Raw genomic sequence first — 26,427 nt, 5'->3', positions numbered from 1 at the left:
GGCGCTTGCCTGCCGGTCTGAAGTTGCGTTCGGGCGCGGGTTCGATCCCCGCTTGGGCTGATTACCTGGTTAGGTTTTTCCGAGGTTTTCCCCAACCGTAATGTGAATGCATGGTAATCTATGGCGAATCCTCGGCCTCGTCTCGCCAAATATCATCTCACTATCACCAATCTCATCGACGCTAAATAACCTAGTAGTTGATACAGCGTCGTTAAATAAGCAACTAAAATTTAAAAAAAAATATATTTTTTTTTATTTTTATTTTTATTATTATTTGAAAAGGAATACCAAACAAGTCGAGAGGATTCGAGAAAAGCCAACGACTTGCCCCACATTGGAAAATAACCAGCTGTAATTTATTATGTAATTGGTATCTTATATAGTAAATATCTAATATTGTACTCGTATTTGACGTAAACTTTGTCCTCAGAACTATGACCGAATGCCCTCATTTCCCTACCATCCATTCAACTCTATGATGCCGATACAAATTCTGTCGCTTTTTTCGGTAGGTAACTTGTAGTGATATCAATGTATGATACGCAGTTGTCGCTTTACGATTTGCAAGACTAGGCCGGCCGCATATTGAAGGCAGCCCAGCGCAGTGCACCACAAAGCAGTCCAGCCAAGAAATCTGTGAACAGAGGGTGGAATGAGGCACCGCAGGTTGACCTAGCGCAGGTACAGAATAGGGGGAGGCAGACAGGGGCCTGGGTCCGGTTGTGGGAGGAACAGTTTCCTCTGCGGGGTCGCTGTGAAAACATTCAAGTATAGACGTTGTGAGAGAGTACCCAGCGTTATATGACACCGCCCATGGAGATTACATGAGAAAGTAGATAAAAGATGAGATATGGAACAAAACAGCCAGTGAACTTCATTTTCGTAAAGGCAAGTTTTAAAGAAATTTATTAAAAAGAAAGATAGGCTATATTTGCCATCAGACTTTTCATTTAATACAACATTGTAACTCAAACAATGTGTATTATTTCTTTTCACTCTGGTTATAAAACACAATTTATTATCTCCATTTTGAACAAACAAACAAGCAAACAAACAAATTAGTTTTCTTCATCTTACTCACTAATCAGTATTTTTCAAAATGTGTTCCGCGAAACCCCAGGAAGGGGTGTTTTACTTTTTATTATGAGTACTTAAAATTTACTATAAACGTATACAAAAATTACGAAAACAAGAATAAAAAATATGAAGCATCACCAATGATTATGATAGTATGAAAACTAACAATTATTATAGTCATTATTATTATTATTATTATTATTATTATTATTATTATTATTAGAGGAGTAGTAGTAATATCATTATTGAACATATAAACCGTTTAATAATGTTATGTATCACTTTTATCGCTGGATTTTCTACTGTGTCTCCACTAAAAAAAATAAGGAAAAGGACCAAAATCTGAAGCAGAAATGGGGCACAATCTTCCGCCATAAAACCAGACATAAAAATAATTTGCAGACTTAAGAAACAAGCACATTCATCCCACTGAAGGAACTATTGAGTTACTAGCTTCCATATTTGTTAATTGTTAAATACTAATAAAATAACAATAAACTTTTTATCGTAAAGATTTTTTTTTAATTCGTATACAATTTTGTAGTAGTTACTGCTTATACCAAATCTGTAATTTCAAAGAAAATGCAAGATTTTGACAGTGAATATGAATTATTAACCCAGTTCCAATTTCGTTGTTACACCCACTTCAGTAAATAAATAAAAATTAAATAATACTAATACTTACTTACTTACTTACTGGCTTTTAAGGAACCCGGAGGTTCATTGCCGCCCTCACATAAGCCCGCCATTGGTCCCTATCCTGAGCAAGATTAATCCAGTCTCTACCATCATATCCCACCTCTCTCAAATCCATTTTAATATTATAGTAATACTACTACTAATAATAATAATAATAATAATAATAATAATCTTGCGCAGGTTAGGGACCGATAGCGGGCTTATGTGAGGGCGACAATGAACCTCCAGGCTCCTTAAAAGCTATAAGTAAGTATTTATATTAATAATAATAATAATAATAATAATAATAATCATAATAATAATAAGACGAAATTAATACCATAATAGAAAAAAGAAAGATAATAATAATAAGCATTTTTATAAAAACATAAAGTCAATATGCTAATATTAAATTCATAATACTAAATACAAATATTTATACACAGACTACTTTATAAATTTGACACAAGAAAGAGTTCGTCCAAAGGGCTGGATTCGGGAAGAGTACCCAAAACGCTCATTGCATTTCCGCGTTGAATAGCAATACTTAAGCGTTGACGCAAATAAGTAGTACAACGACGATCACCAGTAATGGAGATCAAAATTTGGCCGATTTGAGCTACCAAAACTTTAGCGTCATGACTCCAAGGACCGAAGGTCTCCACAGCAAAGGGGGTAAAGATATAATTGTCTGAAAGATGATCATATTTATTGTCTTTTTTGTTCACGGCTAATTCAGCAGCAGATGCTGCGCGTCTGGAGGTATTCGGCAAGTGAGATGGAGCTAGAGTGTCAACGCAAGTGGAGTCCCAAATTGAAGATTTTCCTCTAGACCAGAGGTCTCCAAAAAGCGTATCGTCATTCGTGCTCTCGATGCTGCCCGCCGAACACAATATGCTGTAGGGCTAGAGGAAGGGAAGAGAGACATACCTCAACAGATGGGAGCGGTCAGTGGGGGCTCGCGGCAACAGTGTGCTTATGTTTACAAATAATAACATCAAAAGAATAAGAAATAGGCTATCATACGTTTGTATATTATTTTGACATACTATGAAGCTGGAGCCCCTTCTGTTGCTATTGACATAAGCCATTGTAAATTCAACCTCTTCTGTTCTGTGGTGCCTTTCAGTGTCTCGAAAAGATCTTCTCCAGTTGTATTTTGTAATTACATCTAGAAGACATTCAGACACAGTAAAATGTTCATTAACTCCTCGGATGAAAATGGCTAGGTGAGCTTTGTCATTTCTATGTGGCTTTCGTCCAATGCAAGAGAGTAAGCTACAAACTGGTTAATTGTGGTTTCGACTTCAGATTCAATTGCATTTACAATCTTGAAATTCCTTCTCTGAACTGTAATTGGAAACAATTTAATTTTCTTAAACTATGACTTTGTTCTGGACACAGTATTTTAGTAACGTCCTGTATGCACGATTTTATAAATGACGCTTCTGTAAAGGGCTTCATTGTTTTTCCCAATATTCCAATCTATGACATAGCTAGCAAGAAGCTTTTTTTGTTTAAGACGGAGGACACGTGTGTGATTTGCGTTTGTATTTTCTTGTTTTATATTTACCAAAATATTTGTAGGCCTACGCACTTCACCTAAAATTAAACGAAAAACTATATGTTTGTCATGCGAAACGGAGTGTAAACGTATTGTAATATACTGATTATTATGTATGACCAACAGTTATACAGATAGCCACAAAATAAATCTTTTTCACATGTCCAACATGCCTGTAATTGTTTGATATTCTTTGTGAAGAGTCGAGTATTGTCGTCGCATGTTGAATTTTAACATACCCTTAAGAATTTCCGAACAAATTAAGCATTTCACATTCTCCCCACTAACACAAAAAATTGTCTCTTCCTATTCATCCTTGAATGTGCTACGTCCATGATTAAAAGATATTGTGAAACGGTCGAACACTCCGATCGACACAATGATAATGACAGTACGCTACTGCTCTTCGATTGCGCATAAACATTGAGTACAGTACAGGTGGGGATGGGTGAGGCGGAGCGCGGTCGTTACGTACTGGCTTCGGTTCCGTTCATGGGGCTTACTCGCGAGTATACTTTTGGAGACGTGTGCTCTAGACCATGGAATTAAGGTGAGACCATCGGGCCGTTTACCATCCATGCAACTAATACCTGGTGGTTCCAAAAGAGACGGGATGCCACAAGAAGTCGGAGATCTTTTAATGATATCATTGAGTGATGTATGTCTGGCAATGCGACCCTTGCTCCTCGCACAGCTGAGTGCATGATGGCCGTAAATATCAGCAATTCCTCCGCAAATACATTGGTGTGGCGTAAAGTCATTGCGATTTTAAAGGATGTGCTATCTATTAGAGTGCCGATGTGAGGAGATTTAAGAAATGCGCGAAACATTTGAGGGATTTTCTATTATACGAGTAACGACCGACCCTATAACAACCGCTGCTTAGCAACCGGCGTGAAGCCTATCTTAGCACGCGCTTGGCTTACCTTCAAACTAGGCCATAAGAGGATTTTTGTGTCGCTGGAAGCTGTATGAATATCTCCTCTGATCTTCTCTTCCTCTTTGTATGCAACAATGATCTGCTTACGAAGAAACTCCTCTATCGAGTGCCTATTAGGTCTCGTGTATGATATTTTTATATGCCTTTTATTTATTTTTATTATGAGACGTACTTAGGAGAATTGTAATTTATCAGATTGCCGCCCTAACTTAGACTCGTAACACACTACACCGAGAACTATGAACTATGTAATATGTGTGGAGACAGCTAGCAATGTTTTGGTCTTCACACTGTAGCGTCAAATACGATGCTACACAGTGAAGCCATCTCTGTATAGATCATTAAAACATCAATTTTATTACGTCACACGGAAGGCCGTTTGATATTAGCTCATAGGCCTAATAAATATTCAAAATTTGAAGTGCAAGATTTGTAAAATTGCATTACAGTACTTCTAAAGAAAAGTTCTGAAATATAGTATGTATATTTGAATAGGTTTTCTGAGAAACACAAATACAAAGTTTTGGGAAAACACAAAAATCTGTTTAAAATCAATACTTGAGTTAAAAACTGGAATATTTGAAATGGGAAATGTTGGTGAAAACATAACGAATATTCCGTATAAAAAAATAGAATATGACTCAATATTCAATTTGGAAAATGTTTAACTTATGGAATTCCTCAAAATCTTGTAAAGATTTAACAAAACAATCTCTTAATTTCATAAAATAATTGAAATTTTGGTTAAAAAATACGAATATGATTCTCAAAACCAATTTTTGTAATCTGGCTTCATAATTTTTGCTTCATGCGAATAAAGTTTACTCTAAACTGTATGAAATGTAACTAATGACATTAATACAGGGTTCTTTCCGATCTCTGATAACGAATTCGAATGATATCATGTGCGTCAGGAGTCAACAGCTGAACTGTGGCGCGAGGTGACAGACCAGTAGTGAGTGATCTCATAGTCATAGTGCACGGCGACTCACAGCAAAAATTCCCAAGAAAATCGAGCCTTTTTGGGAAGGATACATTACAACCCTTTCCAATGCCAAGTACAGTTAAGTGAAAATAAAAGAAGCCTGAAATAAACGAGGTTTCGTTATTTCCAAGAAAGACATCTTCTGTGTACTTAATTAATAAGATTGGTAAAGCTCGAATGGAATTAATTTGTATCATCTCATGGGACGACATGTGACGGGGGGGGGGGTTGCTGGCTTTTTCCACTCTGGAATTAATCCCATCCGAGCTTTGCCAGTCTTATTAAATACACAAGATGCCTTTCTTGGAAATAACGAAACCACGTTTTTTGCAAGCTCCTAAGCCTAACTGTACTTGGCATTGGATTTTCTTGGGCATTGCTACTGTGATACACCGTGCACTCTGATTATGAATGCACTCAATACTTGTCTGTCACCTCTCGCCGCAATTCAGCTGTCGTCGGTGTGATTCCTGACGCACATAACGTCATTCAAATTCGTTATCATAAATCGGAAACAACCCTCTGTAATAAAGGTATGCATGAAATAATGTAACACAATAATACATTACACAAAATACAACATTTTTATTTGGTTATTTTACGACGCTGTATCAACATCTAGGTTATTTAGCGTCTGAATGCCGGTGAAATGAGTTCGGGGTCCAGCACCGAAAGTTACCCAGCATTTGCTCGTATTGGGTTGAGGGAAAACCCCGAAAAATCCTCAACCAGGTAACTTACCCCGACCGGGATTCGAACCCGGGCCACCTAGTTTCGCGGCCAGATGCGCTGACCGTTACTCCACAGGTGTGGACCAAGACAACATTATCCTAACAAATCCAAAATTCAGACACAAGGTAACTAATTTACCAAACACAACAGCTTAGGCTATAGTTTTGTTCATTTTGTGTCAGCCTTGTCACTGACTTACGGGGCTTCTCCACGAAACCTAATTTTCATTCGCACATGTCACAACAGAAATACCGTTCGACTTACGGTATTTTTCCGCAGAATTGTATATCTAACCCTATAGAACAAGAGTTAGCAATAAACTCAATTTTGTTAACATTTCTCTTATAGGGTTTCTAAAAAAAATAACCGTTTCATTTAAGCATTCTCATTACTTCAATGTAGGCCTATGTATACAGAGGGGGGTATAAGTGCCAGTATTTTAACTGATGATTGTTCATGTCATAAGGAAGAAAAAATGTTCTCACAATTTTTTTCTAATTGCAGTATTTAACTAATTATTAAAGTTTATAATATTAGACGTTGGGCAACGTTGCTGGATGGGAGGAGGGAGTTTACAAGTAGGCCTACACAGTACATCTCAAGCGGATACAGACATACCGGTACAAAACAGATTCTCTGTTCTAATGCAGGGGCGGACCGTTGTTTACATAAAACGAACAGCAAATACAAACTTTCAATCCCATTAATAGAACTTTATCGGTAAATTTCAATTTTATTTAACAATATTGACAATATTGATTCATTTTTTATTGTAGGCCTACGTCTAAAAAATAAACAAAAATGGTTTATTGCACAAAATCACACGAACTTTTTTTAAATGCAACATTTTAATCTCTCCTGCCTCCTTAAAGCAGTACCATGTTTGTGTGATTTTCGAAACGGGGTAGGAGACTCCTAGTTTCTAATAACAACCGTTGAGAAACTGGTACAGAAGTTCGCCGATTAGATAACCTTCATTATCTTCATTACGAAAAACATTGACGGTACATCTTCTTGGCTCACTTGAATTACGACGACTTTCTCCATAAATGAATAATATATGATATTCCTAAACTGTAAATGACATTGTAAGTTGTTTATCGAATACCCTGTATCGAACTGTCATCCGCTCGGCATTAGACCTATGGACAGGGAGCTTGAACTCAGCTGACTCGTACTTACGTCTGTGCAGAGTACTGACTGCACGAAAACTTAATAGAACACACAAATATGTATTTAAACTAATATTAACTCTTTGCTAGATATACCTACTGATGTAAGTGTTTTCGTAATTTAACTAACGTTATGTTAAGTCTATATTCACCTATATTAAATATACTTAATATATTAAAATTACCACACAAAGTATAATAGAATAAACGAAAAGAATAACAAACAGTTAAACCCGCAGAAAAAAAATTTAAAAAATCCAAAAGTATTTACATATCATATAAGCAGTATAAAGCGAATAAAATAAGGGACGAAATATTTTTTTCTGGGAAAACTATCAACTTTTGACCCTATGTTGTATGGACATTTTTTGGTCCTGTAGACCGTCCCCGACGACTGTGAAAAGGACGGCACTTTCACTATTGAAACAGTTCTTTCACAGCATTTGAATTACTGTATTGGCATTGCAAAAATTTACGTAATTGGACGACATATTATTTTTAAGGCTTCATTATCTGTTGTAATCGGATCCTCTATTTTATCTGTTTCAGGGATTTCTCTATCACTGTACCGTTCTTTCTCTTCATTTGTACTTAAAATTTTTTCCAACACTTCTCTCGAGGTTAAGGGTACATCTTCATGATCATGAACCATAAGTTCGTTGTCTAAAGAACCTCACAATTAGCTTTAATGATTTTTTATAGAAGAAATGGATATATGATCTTACAGATCTTACAGATCGTAGCTATACTAGAGGGACATCATTTTATTTTTACTAAATTTTTAAATACTAACCTGGCTATACCTTTGGATTCATGATTGAGAACCGGAAACACAGTTTGCTACCCCCTTCCACGACTGGAGTTCGATGATATTGGCGTAAAATACAAACAAATCACTTTACTAGGTATAGGAAGGAAGAAAAGTAGTTCATCCATTTAAGTAAACTAGGAAATATCGCAATTTTCAGTTTGATCACTTTCATTAGGATTTTTTAAAATCAAAATACAGTACAGTATTAACAATGAGTGTTTTTGCTCACGAACTGAGTTATCCATGCGAACGCATTCATTATGCAGTGTATATTATACATTAGCGTACACCGGCTTTTCCACTGCCACCGGGTGCTTGCTCACTAGCAGTGTAAATAAATACATACATACAATATAGAGAATGAAGTTAAATTGGAAAATAATCATAATATGGATATTTAAACACATTTTTGAAAATGGTGACCGTTCATTTGGATACAGGCTTCAGTTCTTTTGTGCATATTATCGCACTATAGACAATTGCATCTAATTCCAATTACCAGTTTCGTCCTTCGTACTAGTAACTCATGTTGAAATAATTCTGTACCTATTCTATAAAAGAGTACTTTACGTACTGTAAATTTAATCTTCACTTCTGCCCGACTTGCACAGATAAAATTACTCAGACATGCTATCTACTGTCCGTTCAAGTGGTTATGTCGCAAGATCGTAGAAATGGTGGAAATCACGTGACATTTAATTACTTAACAAGGCCCTTTTATTTAAGTTATTTTAAACAGTTGTATAATATTACGTAGACGTCCAATTTCTAACAGAAATTAATATTTTCAGGAAAGAGCTAAGACAGCTCAGCCACTAGCCTTTACAGAGGGGTGAGCAGAAGCAGGTGGGGGAAATCGGGATGCGACGTAGGCAAACGGACGATAGTACCTGTGCGAAAATATGATTCGATATTGAAAGCTCTTTCGTCACTGGAAAACGCGAACATATTTCTGGAACGTACTGTACTCACTAACTCAGTACTGTTTACTATATGCGGCCTTGGTTCTGTGTAGAGGACATTTGGAACTTCATTAGTAGAAGGGGTGGGAATGAGTAACGTTCAAAAACTCAGGTACAATAAAAATTGAAGTAAAAATAAAATGATGTCCCAGTATTTCTAAGCACAAGCGAGTTGGCAGAAATTTTAAAGATGCTGATAAGTTGATCTTAGTACAGGACACACAAAATTTTCGGTAACTGCTGTTATAGTAGTCAAGTTTCACAGGTGTAAATTGCATCAAATATTACCAAGATTTAAGTTAGGCAGGTCAAGTTACAAAGTATATTCTGTAATATAATGAAAACAAATGGACATTTTTCTGTTCCATAAATGTGTGATCAATTAAAACAGATGATCTTGTTACAGAAGTGGTAAACTTCACAGATTTTACTGTAGAATAAAGGTTGGTAATATTGTGATACGAGTAATATTGTGATAGTTCTTTTTGAGAATGTATTACAATTTTACTGAGCGAGAGAAGGACTGGTTTTGTGCAGCAACTTGTCCACGAACATTGACTCAAAAAGCCGACCTTCCTCTCGCTCAGTAAAATTGTAATAAAATCTAAAAAATAACTATCACAATATTACCACAGTCTAGTAAATACAGTTACGAAGCTCAATACGTAGTAAATATGCATCCATAGATAGTTGCTAACCACTAGGATCGCTACTGTCGCCTCATCACAGACAATGCGAAATAGTACTGCACAGTCTATTGCTCCTAGCAACCTCAACAACTCAAGCTTCGTGACTGTATATACTAGACTGTGATATTCCTAACCTTTACCCTATACCAGCCGTGGCGAAAAGGCCATGGTGCGCCGAGCCACTGTGTAAGCTGCAACGTGCATAGCACCTATGGAGGGAGGCGGACAACCGAAGGGCAAGTTAATGTTTAGGACGTGTAACGAAGAAAGAAATGAACAAGAAAACATAGGACACATTATAGCAAACTAAAATTAACTGTCTTCAGAATGTCTGCGACAAAGTTTCAAAATCAGGAATTATGTCACTTACTGCCAATCGTAGTTGATCACGAAGGTATTTGTCTGTCAGTCGTGATCTAAATTTGATTTTTACTATTTTCATTGTTGAAAATAATTTTTCACAAACGTAAGTTACAGCGAACATGGCTTCAACAGTGCAAGCGAAAGAACGAAGCTTCAAATATTTATTTTTTTTTCCAAAGATTTGAAAAGTTCAATATCTGTCAAGTGCTTACATCTAGCTTTCATTTAACGTCACATTGTAAATCTGTGAGTTTAAATTGAAAATCTAACCGCATTATTCGTACATCTGCTGTAAAAGAATCTACGTACAGAGATGATATGATAATAATAATAATAATAATAATAATAATAATAATAATAATAACACTTAACCTTTTAATGTTTCATCAGTAACATGTAGTAACTTATAATGCCGTTTTATGTTATACAACCGTTTTCCTAGTAATATTTGTGAACAAATCATACATTTAATATTTTCATCATATTGTAAGCAAAAGAATGCAGCCTCCCATCCTACTTGAAACTTTCGTATTTGTAGAGGTACATGGTTTCGAGAGAGATATTGCGACGATACGCCACTCGCAGGTCCGAGACAAATACAAATAGAACGGAGTTTGACTCCAGTGAGTGAGAGGGTGGGGGTTGTAGGTAGGAAGCGAGAGAAAAGCACTGCGAGCCACAATGTGCTCGTGAGTCGCATTTTCGCCGCGGTTGCCCTATACAGATGCCTGGATTAAAAGAAAATGTGTTTCTAATATCATGTGAGAAGTTTCAGAATAGCAGTCCGTGCGTAAGCGACTAATGGTGTAAACAGAATTTATTTATAGAACTTCGAGAATTAGTATTAAGTAACTTATGAGTAAGCAAATTTGTGGAGGTTACGTCCATCGTAAATATTCACAATCGCTTGAATTTGAATTGTGTTGCTTTTGTTAGTGATATAAGCTATGTCATTATGTAAACATTACAACATACATTGAGACTATAATTTAAAAACTGAGTTATTTTATCAGAATTGTTTACGTAGACAATAATTTATGTAATCGGCACATATCTTTTAAGTCCCTTGCCCCCAAAATACATTAAGGATACTTTTATATTTATGTTTGTCAATGTGCGCAGAACATCTTGTTTCAAATGAGCGTTGATACAGATGATATGGATTTAAGTATTGTAGCTAACTAATCTTATACAGTCTTTCTCCCGATAATAACTGACTCACTGTTGCCAACATATCGCCCTACAATCTCGCTAACTTTCAACAAAAAGTAGCTAAATCTCTCCAAAGTTTGTTAAAAATCCCCAGAAATGTCGCTAAAAATTAATAATAAATATCACTAAATAAAAATAAGAAAAACATACATATGCGGAGAAAAACATCATTTCCTCGTCATCACTCTCTTATGCCGAGTCTGGTTGTGTTGTTGACGGCTGTGATGTTGAAGTGGAAGATGCGGGAACACATGATTGTGAATACACTGCACTTGGTCCAATCATTGACACTACACTTTCTGGCAAATTGTAAGTGTGGAAATTTTCACCCAAGCGTTTGACCACAATTTTTTCCTATAATCTAACACTTAATAAATCTTATATACTAAAATTTATTAAAACCAGCAAAAACTACAGTCTCATTTGCTTTACACTAACTGTAGGCACAAAATTCCAAAACTCAATTGTCTCGGGTCGGTTCGGAGTGGAAAATCTCCGCGTTGCGGGGAAGAACCAAGAATTAGCTGGAGCTCGTGACTCGTCACGTGTCAATCAAAGTTGCCACCGTTTATCGGTGTTGGAGCAGTAGCATTGAAAGAGAGACTTAACCCGGTATTCTGTGAATAAGCAACTTTCACCCCTGATCACTAATATATGAGATCAGGGCTTTTACGTATCAATCATTAGACGACTCAGTCATGCAAAAATGCCTCTTCTAAATTAAGAAGTGCATGACTTCATTAGAATGTTTGAACTTAAAAGAAGGGAAAAAGTGGAAGAATATAAAAATCAGCAGAAAAATCGCTAATCGTATTTTACAAAATTTGTCGCCGAGACTGATTCAAAATTCCCTAGATTTAGCGACTTATCGCTAAATATGACAACACTGAACTGACTGTTCCTTACTCAGATTTCTTTCTGCTCCAAATAATAAACACTTGTAGTACAAAACTGTAACAGTAAGATTTGAAAAAAATATGAAAGCAAACAATTGGAAATGCTACGTGACAACTTCTATGAGAACGAGCTTAATATTTAAAATTATAAAGCTGATTGTTGGTATCGTGAAGACATTGCAATATTGTATTTGTAACTGTGGATTGTCGATCATTATTCATATTACACCAATAGTATTAAAGCACGATTATTAGCAGATTAAGCACCGAAATAAATTACTTTTATTTACTGTTGTTAGTGAAGTTATTTATTGTTTCAAATATTTACATTTTATATGCATTACATTAAAATTAATTAGAAAATTGCAAATAAACAAGAAATATTGCTTTAAAATGACAAAAAATGCATTTGTTAGTAAGAAACACATTAAAAAGTCAAAATGGGCAAAATAAAAATTGGCCCTATCACTTTGATTTACTCCAAATCACATATTTTACATCTATGCAAATAATGATTTACTTCTACGCAGTAAAAAAAGGCATTTTGCCAAACATCCGGGCTCTAGTCATGAATAGGGAAGGAAAGTTCGTGGATTTGCATTTTGTTCTCTATCGTGAATATGCTGAAAGATTATCTACATGAATAAAAAATTTCTGAATACAGTGATATTACTTTTATTTTGCATAAAACTGCATATTTTGCCTTTATTTATAAAAGCATCATGTTTTAACATTTATGCAGGGAAACTACATATCATGTATGTGTATTTATCTTTCCCCCATTTTTAAAAGTGTGTAACCTCGTAAACACGACTAATATTTATGTTTATGAATTTTGAACGTAACGATGACGCCCTCATAGGGAGCCTCTCAAGTTAGCAATTGGTATTCCTTCACTGCAGTCTTTAGCAGATTTCGATAGAACAATATCCAGTTTAACATCAGTTCCAGGAATTGTAGGAGATAAAGTGAACGAGAAAACAGCAAATATTCTTTCCAAAAACCCTGGCTATTATCAACTTAAAGAAATTCAAGATATTCTCGAAAGAAAAACACCCCAAAAACCAACAAAATTTTATATAGAACAGCTCACAGCTTTTGTGCAAGCCCCTCTTACTTCTTGTGAAGGAGAACGAAGTTTTTCGCGTTACAAAGCTGTGCTAAGATACAACAGGGGAAGAAAGACAACAGAAAACATACGTCACTGCTTAGTTGTGAACTGTAACAGCATAAATGGAGCTTCAGCAATGAGGCAAGCACTTCAAAAACCATAGACTAAACGTAAGTTACCATACCTTATTGTTCTGTTAAAATAATCTCAGACTGATAATATAATGCATATTTTGTAGCATATTTATCTATTTTTATTATCATAAAAGCATACATACTCTTCACCTTTTTCGGGCATGAACTTCCTTTCCCTGGTCATGAATATAAAAAAACAAATTCAATTGATTTAGTTTCGCTAGAATGTCTGATGTGCACTTCTTCATAGCGTAGGATGTAGATCATGAAATTTCATATTTTTACTCGCTGTAGTGATAAAAAATCAACCCGTGGAATAAACTGCAATAAGTTCGAAGAAGAAGAAATGAAGTGCAACTAGATAAGCAAGTGTAAGTGACAAGACTTGCATCGCTGTGTTTTGTGGTCGTCAGAAACGAATGCATTTCAGAAGTTCGCGGCGATAATCCGTGGACTTTGCACCCGTCCTTATCTCGGTCTTATCGCTGCCATTGCATTACGCCCTGACACATCATGTTCGCTGTGCCTAACAAGGCCATTGTCACACATTCATTATCTTTTTATATAATAACGAAAACAGATATTACCTGGCATCTTGTTAAAAATAATGAAATAATGAGCTAATTTTGTTGAAGATTCTGCTCTTGACGCAGTCCGCCTTGCGAAGTGAATGGAGAGGGGCAGCGATTTCATCTGGCGTTCGTAGGGTAAGATAATTGGCAAGACTGCTACACAAAGAACGTTCTGATCTTATACGACAGATGGTTCGAGCTTTCTTCGGGAGCACAAATGCTTGCAGCTGTAAGTTTCAATAAAACGAGTTAAATATATTTTAGAAACTAATATCTCCCATATGACTCGGTTAAGAGGGAAGTATTATATGATATTCTTATTGAATTTGGTATTCCCAAGAAACTAGTTCGATTAATTAAAATGTGTCTCAGTGAAACATACAGCAGAGTCCGTATAGGTCAGTTTCTATCTGATGTTTTTCCAATTCACTGCGGGCTAAAGCAGGGAGATGCACTATCACCTTTACTTTTTAACTTCGCTCTAGAATATGCCATTAGGAAAGTTCAGGATAACAGGCAGGGTTTGGAATTGAACGGGTTACATCAGCTTCTTGTCTATGCGGATGACGTGAATATGTTGGGAGAAAATATACAAACGATTAGGGAAAACACGGAAATTTTACTTGAAGCAAGTAAAGCGATCGGTTTGGAAGTAAATCCCGAAAAGACAAAGTATATGATTATGTCTCTTGACCAGAATATTGTACGAAATGGAAATATAAAAATTGGAGATTTATCCTTCGAAGAAGTGGAAAAATTCAAATATCTTTTAGCAACAGTAACAAATATAAATGACACTCGGGAGGAAATTAAACGCAGAATAATAATGGGAAATGCGTGTTATTATTCGGTTGAGAATCTCTTATCATTCAGTCTGCTGTCCAAAAATCTGAAAGTTAGAATTTATAAAACAGTTCTATTACCGGTTCTTCTGTATGGTTGTGAAACTTGGACTCTCACTCTGAGAGAGGAACATAGGTTAAGGGTGTTTGAGAATAAGGTGCTTAGGAAAATATTTGGGGCTAAGCGGGATGAAGTTACAGGAGAATGGAGAAAGTTACACAACACAGAACTTCACGCAATGTATTCTTCACCTAACATAATTAGGAACTTAAAATCCAGACGTTTGAGATGGGCAGGGCATGTAGCACGTATAGGCGAATCCAGAAATGCATATAGAGTGTTAGTTGGGAGACCGGAGGGAAAAATACCTTTAGGGAGGCCGAGACGTAGGTGGGAGGATAATATTAAAATGGATTTGAGGGAGGTGGGGTGTGATCATAGAGACTGGATTAATCTTGCACAGGATAGGGACTGATGGCGGGCTTACGTGAGGGCGGCAATGAACCTTCGGGTTCCTTAAAAGCTATTTGTAAGTAAGTAAATATCTCTCACATAATGTCCCGTTGTACGTAACTCGTTATTTGAATCGGCGAGTGGAAAAGTGGTAACATTCCAGAATCATGCTTTCGAGATAATAAAAGAAAACTGTTTTGTGACTTTATTTTTATTTAATCAAAAAACTTATAATGGGTCACATTTACTACTAGTTACAAGTATCTCAGCATTTATATTTGCTTGTTAATAAATAAATTGGTTTTTTAGATTTGATTGTTTAAAGTTTGGGAATGTTAGAGGAGAAGGTGGAAATATGGGCTACCATTTTGTTTTCCTCATAATAATGGAAAATGGTGTGGCATATTACTTGGAAATCTTTATTGACATACAAAGTAATTATTCATATACAGTTTTTTCAGTCTTAAAGATCAATAGTTGCAATAGATATTTGCATATAATTAATTTTTGAACGGAAGAAGAACTGCTCCTCTATAGGTAGTGAGGTCTAAATATGGGCTACCATAAAAATTTGAAAATAAAATTGGAAAAAACAAAGAAACATAAATAGGAAACCTGTGTCACATCAATGGCAATATTCTGTAACAAATAACGCAAATCACGATAGTGAAAATACGGGACGTGTTAATGTACTGGTAATATGGGCTACCTATCCCATATTTGACAAATAACGGTAGCCCATATTAGCAGCATCGACTCATGATGGTTTCTAAGATTATGTATGGCAAATGTTGTCCTAAATGAATATTACTCTTATGTCATGTGATAGAGTTATTCTTAATCAGTGCAACACATCAAGCTTTAATTTTAAACACGAAATATGTTACTTTCAATAAAATTGAAACTACATACCTGCAAAAACTTTGTAATTGATGAAAAACGCAAAGGATACACCACATCCACACCATAAAGACAACTGGTTTGTGTCTTTGTGGAAGCAGACTCATGGACACGAGATGTACTTTTAGAGCTTTTCCGCTAGGTAACTACACCATATATAGTAAAAAACGAGGTAGCCCATATTACCACTCCTAGCCCATATTTCCACCTTCTCCTCTACTCTTTTTCCAGTCAAATGGAATAGCCTATTGGTTAAAATGAACAGAAATATTTTGAACAATTAGTAAGTTTTCTTTATAGCGTAACTGTCGAAAGAAGTGTACAAATACTTTTCTTCAAATGTGGAAAAAGAAACAATCATAAAAACGGTGTTACAATGTTGTTTTTTTGGTCTCGACTAATACACCTTTGTAGGTTACAAACTCTTCTCCCCTACTCCTAGATATTTCCTCCATTTCTTTTGTTTGTGTATTCTTCTTCACCTTTCCTTTCTTTCTTCTTGGCTCATTATCTTCCTCTTATGACATTGTTGTTTTTTACTCAAAGACACTAACTTCAAAAGCTATTTTCCAAATCTTGCAGAGAGAATACCGATGATAAAACAGTCCACACCTGTGGAGTAACGGCTAGCGCGTCTGGGCAGAAAACCAGGTGGCCCGGGTTCGATTCCCGGTTAGGAAGAGTTACCTGGTTGAGGTTTTTTTCCGGGGTTTTCCCTCAACCCAATATGAGCAAATGCTGGGTAACTTTCGGTATTGGATCCCGGATTCATTTCACCGGCATTATCACGTTCATCCCATTCAGACGCTAAATAACCTAGATGTTGATAAAAAAAGAATGATCAAACATAACCTGCAACACCTGTAATAACAAAGCACTAAAACAGTTAAGAAACTAAACGATTATTACAGTGCTTGCCGGCGCACGAAGCATACTAGGTATATGAAAATTAACACAACAATGCTCCACTATTGAGTGGAATAAAAGTAACATTCCTGGAATGTTACCGTTCTTCTACTCAACTGCAATTCACGGCTCATTCCGTTGGCATTAGGATGATAGGAATATTACTCTTTTTCTGCTTAATAGTTAGGCCTATGATATTGAACAACTTTGCTATCTCAATTTATTTTCGCATTTTTTTGGAATGTTACCCCTTTTCCACTCACCGATTCATTTATTTTTGTAGTGCATTGTATTTATTCACATTCCATGGCATTCGTACATCGCTTCACAGCTAGAATAATATAATAATACATATTATGGAATGTGTCAAAAAAATCTTAATACAGTGGACCCTCCTAAGTTCGACAGAACAGAATTGAAAGTTCAGTCCAATAAGGGTAGTGGGTGTGGCAGGTGAAATGAATAAAAATTCTTATTGGTTATCCATCAACGAATACAGTACTGTACTTGCATTTCCTGCCCGCCCCGAGACTTGTGTATGCGCTTCTAGTACCACAGTGGGTTTCGACAGTTCCGTCTCACAAACGGCACAATTCTCAAATAGAAAAGGAGGAGTTCATTAATTTAAAATCAGTGATCAATATGGCTGTCTTAATCAATAAAATATTCTGTTTTCTTTTAACAAAAGTATCACTACAAGACACAGAACAAATTCCCTTTCAAATGGCAAACCCATTTCTTAGTGCCCGTATAGGGGCGTGTTTAATTCACGTAAGCAGTCGAACTATAGGATGTCGAACTTGATTTCTGTCGAACTTAAGAGCTTCCACTATAGTACTTTGAGGTGCTATTCATAGACATTTCGCTAGCCCGCGCTACGAGCATGCTAAATTAGCCCGGCTTTCGACTGGTTACTTCTACAGGATTCATATCATGTCTTATCGCTAACATTGGTTTATGAATATGAAAAACGTTAGTTCGCTGATCATCCGCCGGAAGCCCGCGCTAAGAATGTCTATGAATACGGCTCATAAAGTCTTAATTATAGTCACGGTCTGGTTGAAATATAGCCTATATGAAGAGTTTTACAATATAGTCTATTAGTATAACACATAGATTTAGTATCAATACTTAATACAAGACGGAAATATTCATGAAGCGTTGTTGAATGTCATGAATTCACCTACAGAATAGAAGGCGTGAGAAATTAAATTGGCCCTAAATAATCATCTATTTTGAGTTTCACTTTTTATATCCATAGGGAGGTTTATTAAAAATGTTTACTGCCATATTTCAAATGTTTATTTCAAATTACAAACTTTCAAATTTAAAATGCATCGGAAGATGCTATAACATGGTCAAGTACAAATTTATATAATAATACAGAACAGAACATTTAACATAGAATAATACATCAGATTATAGAACAATGATGTCAAAGAAAGCGCATTTTTCTGACCTTGACGTCATGCGCGGGCATCAAGCGCTTGGTATGGAAGAAGGAATAAGCAGCCTGTTGGATTAAGAAAACAGTGGTGCACAAACTTCAAACGGAACGTGAAATTTTATATCGTTATTTTTATATGGATTCTTTCTGTTTGATATTACCTATATTGTCTGTAAAACAAAAGTACTAACACCAATTTCTTAATATTGCAGTTTGGTTTTAAACGTTAATAACATAATAAAGAGTTAAGAAGGGATATTCACATAAATTCCATAGCAGTACAACTATACTATACTAAGTGGATGAAACACATCATTCATAAAGAAAGTGATACTCACAAACCATGAGCAATATTTGTAGTTTTTTTTAATGATCCTACACGAGTCTCTAGATTTGGAACTACTATTATTCTAATTACTCTTTTTTTGTAGTAGCAATATACTGTTACTATCTGTGGAATTTCCCCAGAATATTATTCCAAAACTCATTACCGAGTGGAAGTAGGCCTATGCAGACTATATTGTTTTTAAGTTATTGATATTTACTGTCTCTTGCATAGATCTAATAGAAACATATATACACACATACACACATGCATCCATACATACATACATACATACATACATACATACATACATACATACATACATACATACACACATAGACAGCACTTTGATACGTACTTAATTTAAGTGTCATAGTAGGCCTATTGAAAAATATTAGTAATTCACATTATCTTGTTGGAGTTATTTCTTTGTGTAGAACCATTTCGAAGTGCCTACAGGTGTTCTAACACAACTTATACAGCTTATACAGTCCTCGTATGTTATTTACATTATATCTGTATGAGATATTGGTATCCCTGAATTTATCATTATTGTCTATAACTTTCCTTGGTTGACAGTAGCATAGACCTTACGAAAATAAACAAAAACCAAATGATTATGTTTTTCCAATTCCCGTGGTTTTTCTATTAACTGTCACGGTAAGATAGCAACGTCACCACGGTGGTCTAACGGCTAGGGCGCTGGTTCCCCTGTGGCATCCCAATAATCTCCATCTCATCGCAGGTGTAGCGTAGACCAGCCTCCTATGGCGCACCTTGTGCAACGACTGTGTCGGTAAATTGATCCACACAACTGGCTTCATAGAGGGAATGATGAACAGTCAAGTATCCGCCATTAGACCAAAAAAAAAAACACACACATTCAACTCAGGAGACGTTTCTTTTCTGTTTTTCATCAAAAGACTAAATGATCTCTGAAAACATATTATTTGGTTTATGATTTCAAAATAATTAAATTTCATTACTCTTTCAGTACTGTAATTAATATTTTTTCACTAAATTTTTAATATAAGACTCATAAAGAAACAAACATAAAAGTAGCTTCTTTTGAAGACAGCAGGCCAATATTTGTTTTAGTTCCAAATGCCGTCAAATCTATGAGTTGCATTTCCAGAAGCCGCATCGTTCAGCGTACGGTTCCAATCAAGATCTTATCCATAATATTATTTCTTAGTTTATGATCCTTAAGTTTGAAGAATGAAATTTTGCATACTGATTTTCTTCTTCTTTATTTATTTTAACGCATACATTTAAGTAAATTATAAAAAAAGAATAACTTACTTACTTACTTACAAATGGCTTTTAAGGAACCCGAAGGTTCATTGCCGCCCTCACATAAGCCCGCCATCGGTCCCTATCCTGAGCAAGATTAATCCACTCTCTTTCATCATATACCACCTCCCTTAAATCCATTTAACATTATCCTCCCATCTACGTCTCGGCCTCCCCAAAGGTCTTTTTCCCTCTGGCCTCCCAACTAACACTCTATATGCATTTCTGGATTCGCCCATCTCAAACGTCTGGATTTAACGTTACTAATTATGTCAGGTGAAGAATACAATGCGTGCAGTTCTGCGTTGTGCAACTTTCTCCATTCTCCTGTAATTTCATCCCTCTTAGCCCCAAATATTTTCCTTAGCACCTTATTCTCAAACACACTTAATCTCTGTTTCTCTGTCAAAGTGAGAGTCCAAGTTTCACAACCATACAGAACAACCGGTAATATAACTGTTTTATAAATTCTAACTTTCAGATTTTTTGACAGCAGACTGGATGATAAAAGCTTTTCAATCGAATAATAACAGGCATTTCCCATATTTATTCTGCGTTTAATTTCCTCCCGATCGTCAATTATATTCAATTTTAGACTAGTAAGATGATATTGTTGCAGTGCTGATGTTACAGGAAATAATGAGCGTGGGCTTGAATGTTCTTGTTGAAGGTGTTCCTGTGGGTGCGGTGACGCGTCTGTGAGCAGTGCGTCATCCCGATGACGTCGCGACGCAGCGTCACGCCGCGTCACGCGCCCGATGCCGTGTTCAAGCAGGTGAGACATTACATAGTAGTTTATGTAGAGTAAATTATTGATGAGCCATGTCACACAGAAATTGCAAACTCATTATCTCTCCAATGTAAATTTGTAGCAGTATGTCACCCTTGTAGTTAGTGTTGTTGAGTAATATTTACTCGACTATACATATATAATAGTGTAAATAAATAAATGTGTCAACCATGAATGAGTAAGGTACGTCAGGTGACATTAACGGATTACTATTCGTTATCTAATGATGGTAATGCCTTGGGACTTCGGCGTAAAATGTTATGTTGGTTAGAACAGTCCAAAAATTTCTTAACTGTATGGACTTTAGAAAATATCGCGATTCTTTTAGGCCTTTTATATACTGTCGACCAGTCGCAGGATACTAGATCGTCGACAACCACTTGGATCAAAGGAATATAAGCGCGTTCGCATTTGGTCGCGGCAACCATCAAGTTGCCGGCGTCTACACAACAGCAACACCAGATTGTTTCGGCGATCAACAAAGTGCCTTGATTCAAATGCACACATTCAGACTCCGAGAAAGTTATGTAGAGACCAGAAGCGCAATGAGTTTTAACACTGAAACATTTACTTCAGAAATTTTTCTTGCTATGATGACACTTATTGCTTGATCATGTTTTTTCAGTCTGTTATTGTACGACGCTTTATCAACTGTTATCTAGCGTCTGAGGACATGAAGGTGATAATGCCGGCGAAATTAATCCAGGATCCAGCGCCGAAAGTTAATCAGCATTTGCTCTTAATGGTTTGAGAGAAAACCTCGGAAAAAACCTTAGCCTGATAATTTGTCCCTTACCAAGATTCGAACCCGAGCTCGCTGTTCAAGCGATGTCGTACTAAGCGATTTTTTAAATACAGTGTTTATATAGGATTTAGACGTCACCGTTATATTTCGCCGTTATAGCCAATACGTCGTTAAAAGCGATGTCGCTATAAACGGTTTCGACTGCAGTTGTCTGAAAGTGCCAGATGGATCAAACGGAAGTTTATTTATATTCTTTCTCCGGAAAATCTGAGTTAATTTCAAGATTATGCTTTTCAGTTTCATATTCTGTGAAACAATAAGATTTTACTAGTTTTCGTATCGTCTATCATCTATCATCTGATATCTGAATTCTTTTTAAAAGTTAAATAAAGCACAGTCTACTATATACAGTCACGAAGCTTGAGTTTTGAGGGTGCTAGAATAAATCGACTGTGACGGTACTATTTTGCATTGCCTGTAATGAGGCGATATTAGCGATCCTAGTGGTGAGCAAGTATCTAATGTTTGCATATTTACTACGTATTGAGCTTCGCGACTGTATATACTAGACTGTGATAAAAGATTGATGACGAAAGATGTAATGTATGTATTTTTAAGTGGAAAAATAAGTATTTCCTGAAATAAATGCACAGTGTGGTATTCAATATTTTCAAAGTGATGCAGATTTCGTAGCCACCACTGTATATTAATAGTATGCTTTCAACAAGTAAAGCATAATACAAGTAGGCCTACAGTATGCATATTGATTGATTCATTGATTGATTCATTAATTCATTGATTGATTCATTCATTCATTCACTCATTCAATGTTCTGCCCAAGGCCAGGTGTTTCACTGCAGACCCAGGTTTCTCAATCTTTCCTATTTTCTGCCTTCCTCTTTGTCTCCTCATATGACCCATATATCTTAATGGCGTCTATCATCTGATATCTTCTTCTACCCCGAACTCTTCTCCCGTTGACCATTCCTTCCAGTGCATCCTTCAGTAGGCAGTTTCTTCTCAATCAGTGACACAACCAATTCCTTTTCCTCTTTCTAATCAGTTTCAGCATCATTGTTTCTTCATCCACTCTTTCCAACACAGCTTCGTTTCTTATTCTGTCTGTCCACTTCACACGTTCTACCCTTCTCCATATCCACATTTCAAATGCTTCTATTCGCTTCTCTTCACTTCGTTGTAATGTCCATGTTTCTGCCCCAAACAATGCCAAACTTCATACAAAACACTTCACTAGCCTCTTCCTTAGTTCTTTCTCCAGAGGTCCTCAGAAGATGCGCCTTTTTCTATTAAAAGCTTCCTTGGCCATTACTCTCCTTTTGCCTTCTTGGCAGCAGCTCATGTTACTGCTTATAGTACACCCAAGTACATCTTGATTCAGGGATTTTGGCCCCTGCTAAAAGTCAGTAGACTTCCTTCTTATCGTGTCGCGGTACACTCCGTCTTAAACAATATCCATCCACACGTCGCGCTACTAACCACTACGTCTGTTGACTAAACAATGTCATGATGACTTATATTTTCTTGACATGAGTGTCCCTCAGCTACGAGCATGGATATTATTTTCATTCTTCCTCTTCCCTCTTCCCCTCCTATGCACATTTGTGATTAAATTTCTTTCTTATGACGCAACACACAGCTCGCTCACTAGCCAAATAACCAAGGACAGGGGCCATTAACGCTGAATCGAGCTGTATTTGAAGCTGTCCACTTGCTCTACTGCCTCATTTAGAATTCGCAAGTTTACCTTCTTTATTTTTCTTCCTATGACCATGGTCTTCGTCTTATCTACATTTATTTTCATCCCATACTGCTCACAGCTGTAATTTAGCTCCAGTACAGGGTTGCCATACCTACGACTATAGTCGTACGCATACGACTATTTTGACTAATTGTACGAGGTACGACCGAACTCTATGTCGTACGCTATTTTGTACGACTATTTTAATGAAGGAACAAAATTATTTAGAATCTTATATTGATCTATAATTAAAATAATATCAGAGGTTAATTCGTCCCTTTTTAGACAAGTTTTCTTCATTCAGTGTGTCGTTGACTAATATGAAAAAACATGCTTTGAAGGTATAAAAGATATTTTTAAAATCGATATGGTGGCTACTCTTGCCATGCAAGTCATAATTGGTCATCTTCAGCTCTAGGTTTCATTGTACTGCACGGTTATGTCAAAGTAATACGAGTTCAGAGATCTGCTATCTTCCATATATATTTGGCAATGGAAGTCTTTTATCAATGAAATAGTACAGCAGTAGGATTAAGAAGTCTAAACTTGCCGATATTATAGCAGTGTCGGATTTGAGTGGACTGTAGGTGGATTAATTTGATGTAATTATCAGATGAAGCATTGATTAATATTAGCCTAAATATCTCCGTCGCTTTGGCCAAAGACAAGTTTCTGCTGACTTTCACTATAATAATGTTGTTTGTGACCAAGCGTTATCGTGCATGCTTTGCAGAGTTGACAGTATTGATGAAGAAATGGTGATGCGTTTGAATGTTAAATGTAATTTTTTTTTTTTTTTTCCAATCGTAAGAAAACTTTATTATACAATTATATACAATACAATTGTGCTTAAAAATTATAAATACTGTGCTATAAAAGCACACAAGAAACATGTATGGAGGTTGCAGTCCTATGACTGTCCTCTGGCAAAATGTGAAACAAAACAAAAATGTTAATCTTGAAACAACAGACCTGAGTGTCTTTTTCTTTTTAATCTTCTTATTTGGCGAGGCGGTGGAAGTTGTTCTGGGATGGTATTAAGGAGTTCATTTTGATGGTTAACCATTGAGTGATGAAGTCGTATGTAGGAGCTGCGCAGGGTGGATTCAACTGTAGGCACGTTCAAGTCTTTGTGTAGGTTGTCATTGCGGATGTACCAAGGTGCATCCACAATTAGACATGTGAAAAATAATTAGTAATTTTCTTCATTTTAACAAAAATTTGCTGGTATAATTATAAATAGGCCTATGAATCACTTTTTTTCAGTGTATTGTGAAATATATTTGTACACTTTATCTATAAAAATAGTAAAGTGTAGGCCTACGACAATTTTATGCTGAAGTGCGACATTTTTCATAAGTTGGTATGACGGTTGTATTTCCTTTATCTGGCAACCCTGCTCCAGTAGCATATTCCTTACGAGCCCCTACCGACCTCCTACCCATAGACTTACATAATAACCGCTAGACCGCTCACTGGCGCTAGTGTTATGCTCCCAAATTGAACAGCCGGCGGGCGGCCATTTGTTTGGTTGAGCTGAATAAGTATGGTTCGTTCGTGTGCTGTTTTTTAATTGCAACAATGAAAAAGGATGTAAAGATAAAGAAGGAAGGAATGCTACATTTCACTGATTAGTTAATCTTTAATTTCTACTACGATTTTTGCCCCGCATTATGTTACAGAAGACAAACTGTTATACTTATATGACTGTTTGTGCTTCAGGTTTCCTCTGAGTAGAGATTCCCTTAACCGAAAGTGGATAGGTGCAATCCAAAGAGAGAATTTCTACCCTACAATGAGTCACTCAGTGTGTTCAACTCATTTCGAAGATAGTTCTTACCTTGAAACTACGTTATTACAATATACATTGCTATTGTTCTTCATCCACTTCATATCCTTCATTTTCTTCAAACAGTTGATTTTTCAGTGCATACATGAATAATTATTCGCTGAATTTGAAGGTACAGAAACTGTATAAATTAGAAAAGTTAATTATTTAATTTGAATGATTGAAAGTGACTCTTGTCTTAGTTACGGATTAATGAAACAGTTTCTTATACTGCTGCTGCTGCTACTACTACTGCCACTACTACCACCACCACTACCACTACCACTACTACTGCTGCTGCTTCTTTTAATTTCATACAGCAGTTTAACCTACGGCAAAAAGTAAACATTAATTATTGTCTCAACCGTGGTTATGAACATTCACATTCAGAGTTCCTATGAAAATGATGCAAGCCTGACAGCCTAATTGAATCCCGATAAAGCGAGTCGAGATCGATAAAAAAAATCCCGATTTGAGCGATAACAGCCTACAACGTTATTTAAACAAGTTAGTCTGCATTTCCTATTATCCCATATTTTCATTTATTCAAATTTAGCATTGTAAACCTAGAGGTAACCCGCGGAAATTTAGTAAGTCTGTGAGGTAACCCAGCTGATTGCCGTAAGGCAACTCTACTCGCAAGATAATAGTTCCGCTAGTTCTACCTCTTTGTTGATTAATCCTTTTCGGTACTTAGTTGCTGCTCTCGCAATTAATCACCATTGTATATTTTAGGTGCGTTCAGTGACAAAAAAGATAGCGTTTTGATATGGTATTTTACACTAATAACAGACACATACAATTACTGCGTTGTATAGTTTAGTGAACTATGTTTAAACATGGATTCATCGTCAGATATACTGTTGCAATACCAGTTCCGATAAAGAAAAGTTAATTTAGTAGCGAATGGTTAAAACATATTCGTGGTTAATAAAAGAGAAAACGATTAGCCTGTAGTATTGTGTGTCCTTCGTATTTTAGCGTTCCTCAAGGAGGAGAGTATTACATTATAAGCACGCGAACACTACTTTGCAGAAAACAACTATAAAGTGATGATCAGTCTAACGTCTTAAGTCAGCTTCTGATATCCCGATTTCTGTCGCAGAAAACCTAGCAACTCTGCTGATAGCAGAAACACGGTATTAAAGGTAAATCGCAAAGGAAGTTTTATTCTTGTAAATAAAACCATTTAGCTTTCGGATACGCAATACAACGCGTATTCAAATAGCGGTTTCGAAAT

At 36.2% G+C, this 26,427-nt stretch overlaps 1 protein-coding gene across 7 annotated transcripts in view; it reads left to right on the top strand.

Moving 5' to 3' along the window:
- The window catches only part of cyc (basic helix-loop-helix ARNT-like protein cyc), a 542,159-nt gene that overhangs the window by 310,501 nt on the left and 205,231 nt on the right, over positions 1–26,427 (top strand). For all 7 annotated transcript variants that reach the window (XM_069828076.1, XM_069828072.1, XM_069828074.1 and 4 more), the window contains one exon: positions 20,736–20,840. In XM_069828076.1, the coding sequence (XP_069684177.1) occupies positions 20,824–20,840 (17 nt within the window). In that variant the 5' untranslated portion in view covers positions 20,736–20,823. The remainder of the gene's footprint in view (positions 1–20,735; positions 20,841–26,427) is intronic.

The sequence above is a fragment of the Periplaneta americana genome, chromosome 6 (assembly GCF_040183065.1).
Source record: "Periplaneta americana isolate PAMFEO1 chromosome 6, P.americana_PAMFEO1_priV1, whole genome shotgun sequence".
Classification (NCBI taxonomy): Eukaryota; Metazoa; Arthropoda; class Insecta; order Blattodea; family Blattidae; genus Periplaneta; species Periplaneta americana.
Note: the sequence above shows the minus strand (reverse complement) of the source record. Positions and strands in the feature narration are given on the sequence as shown.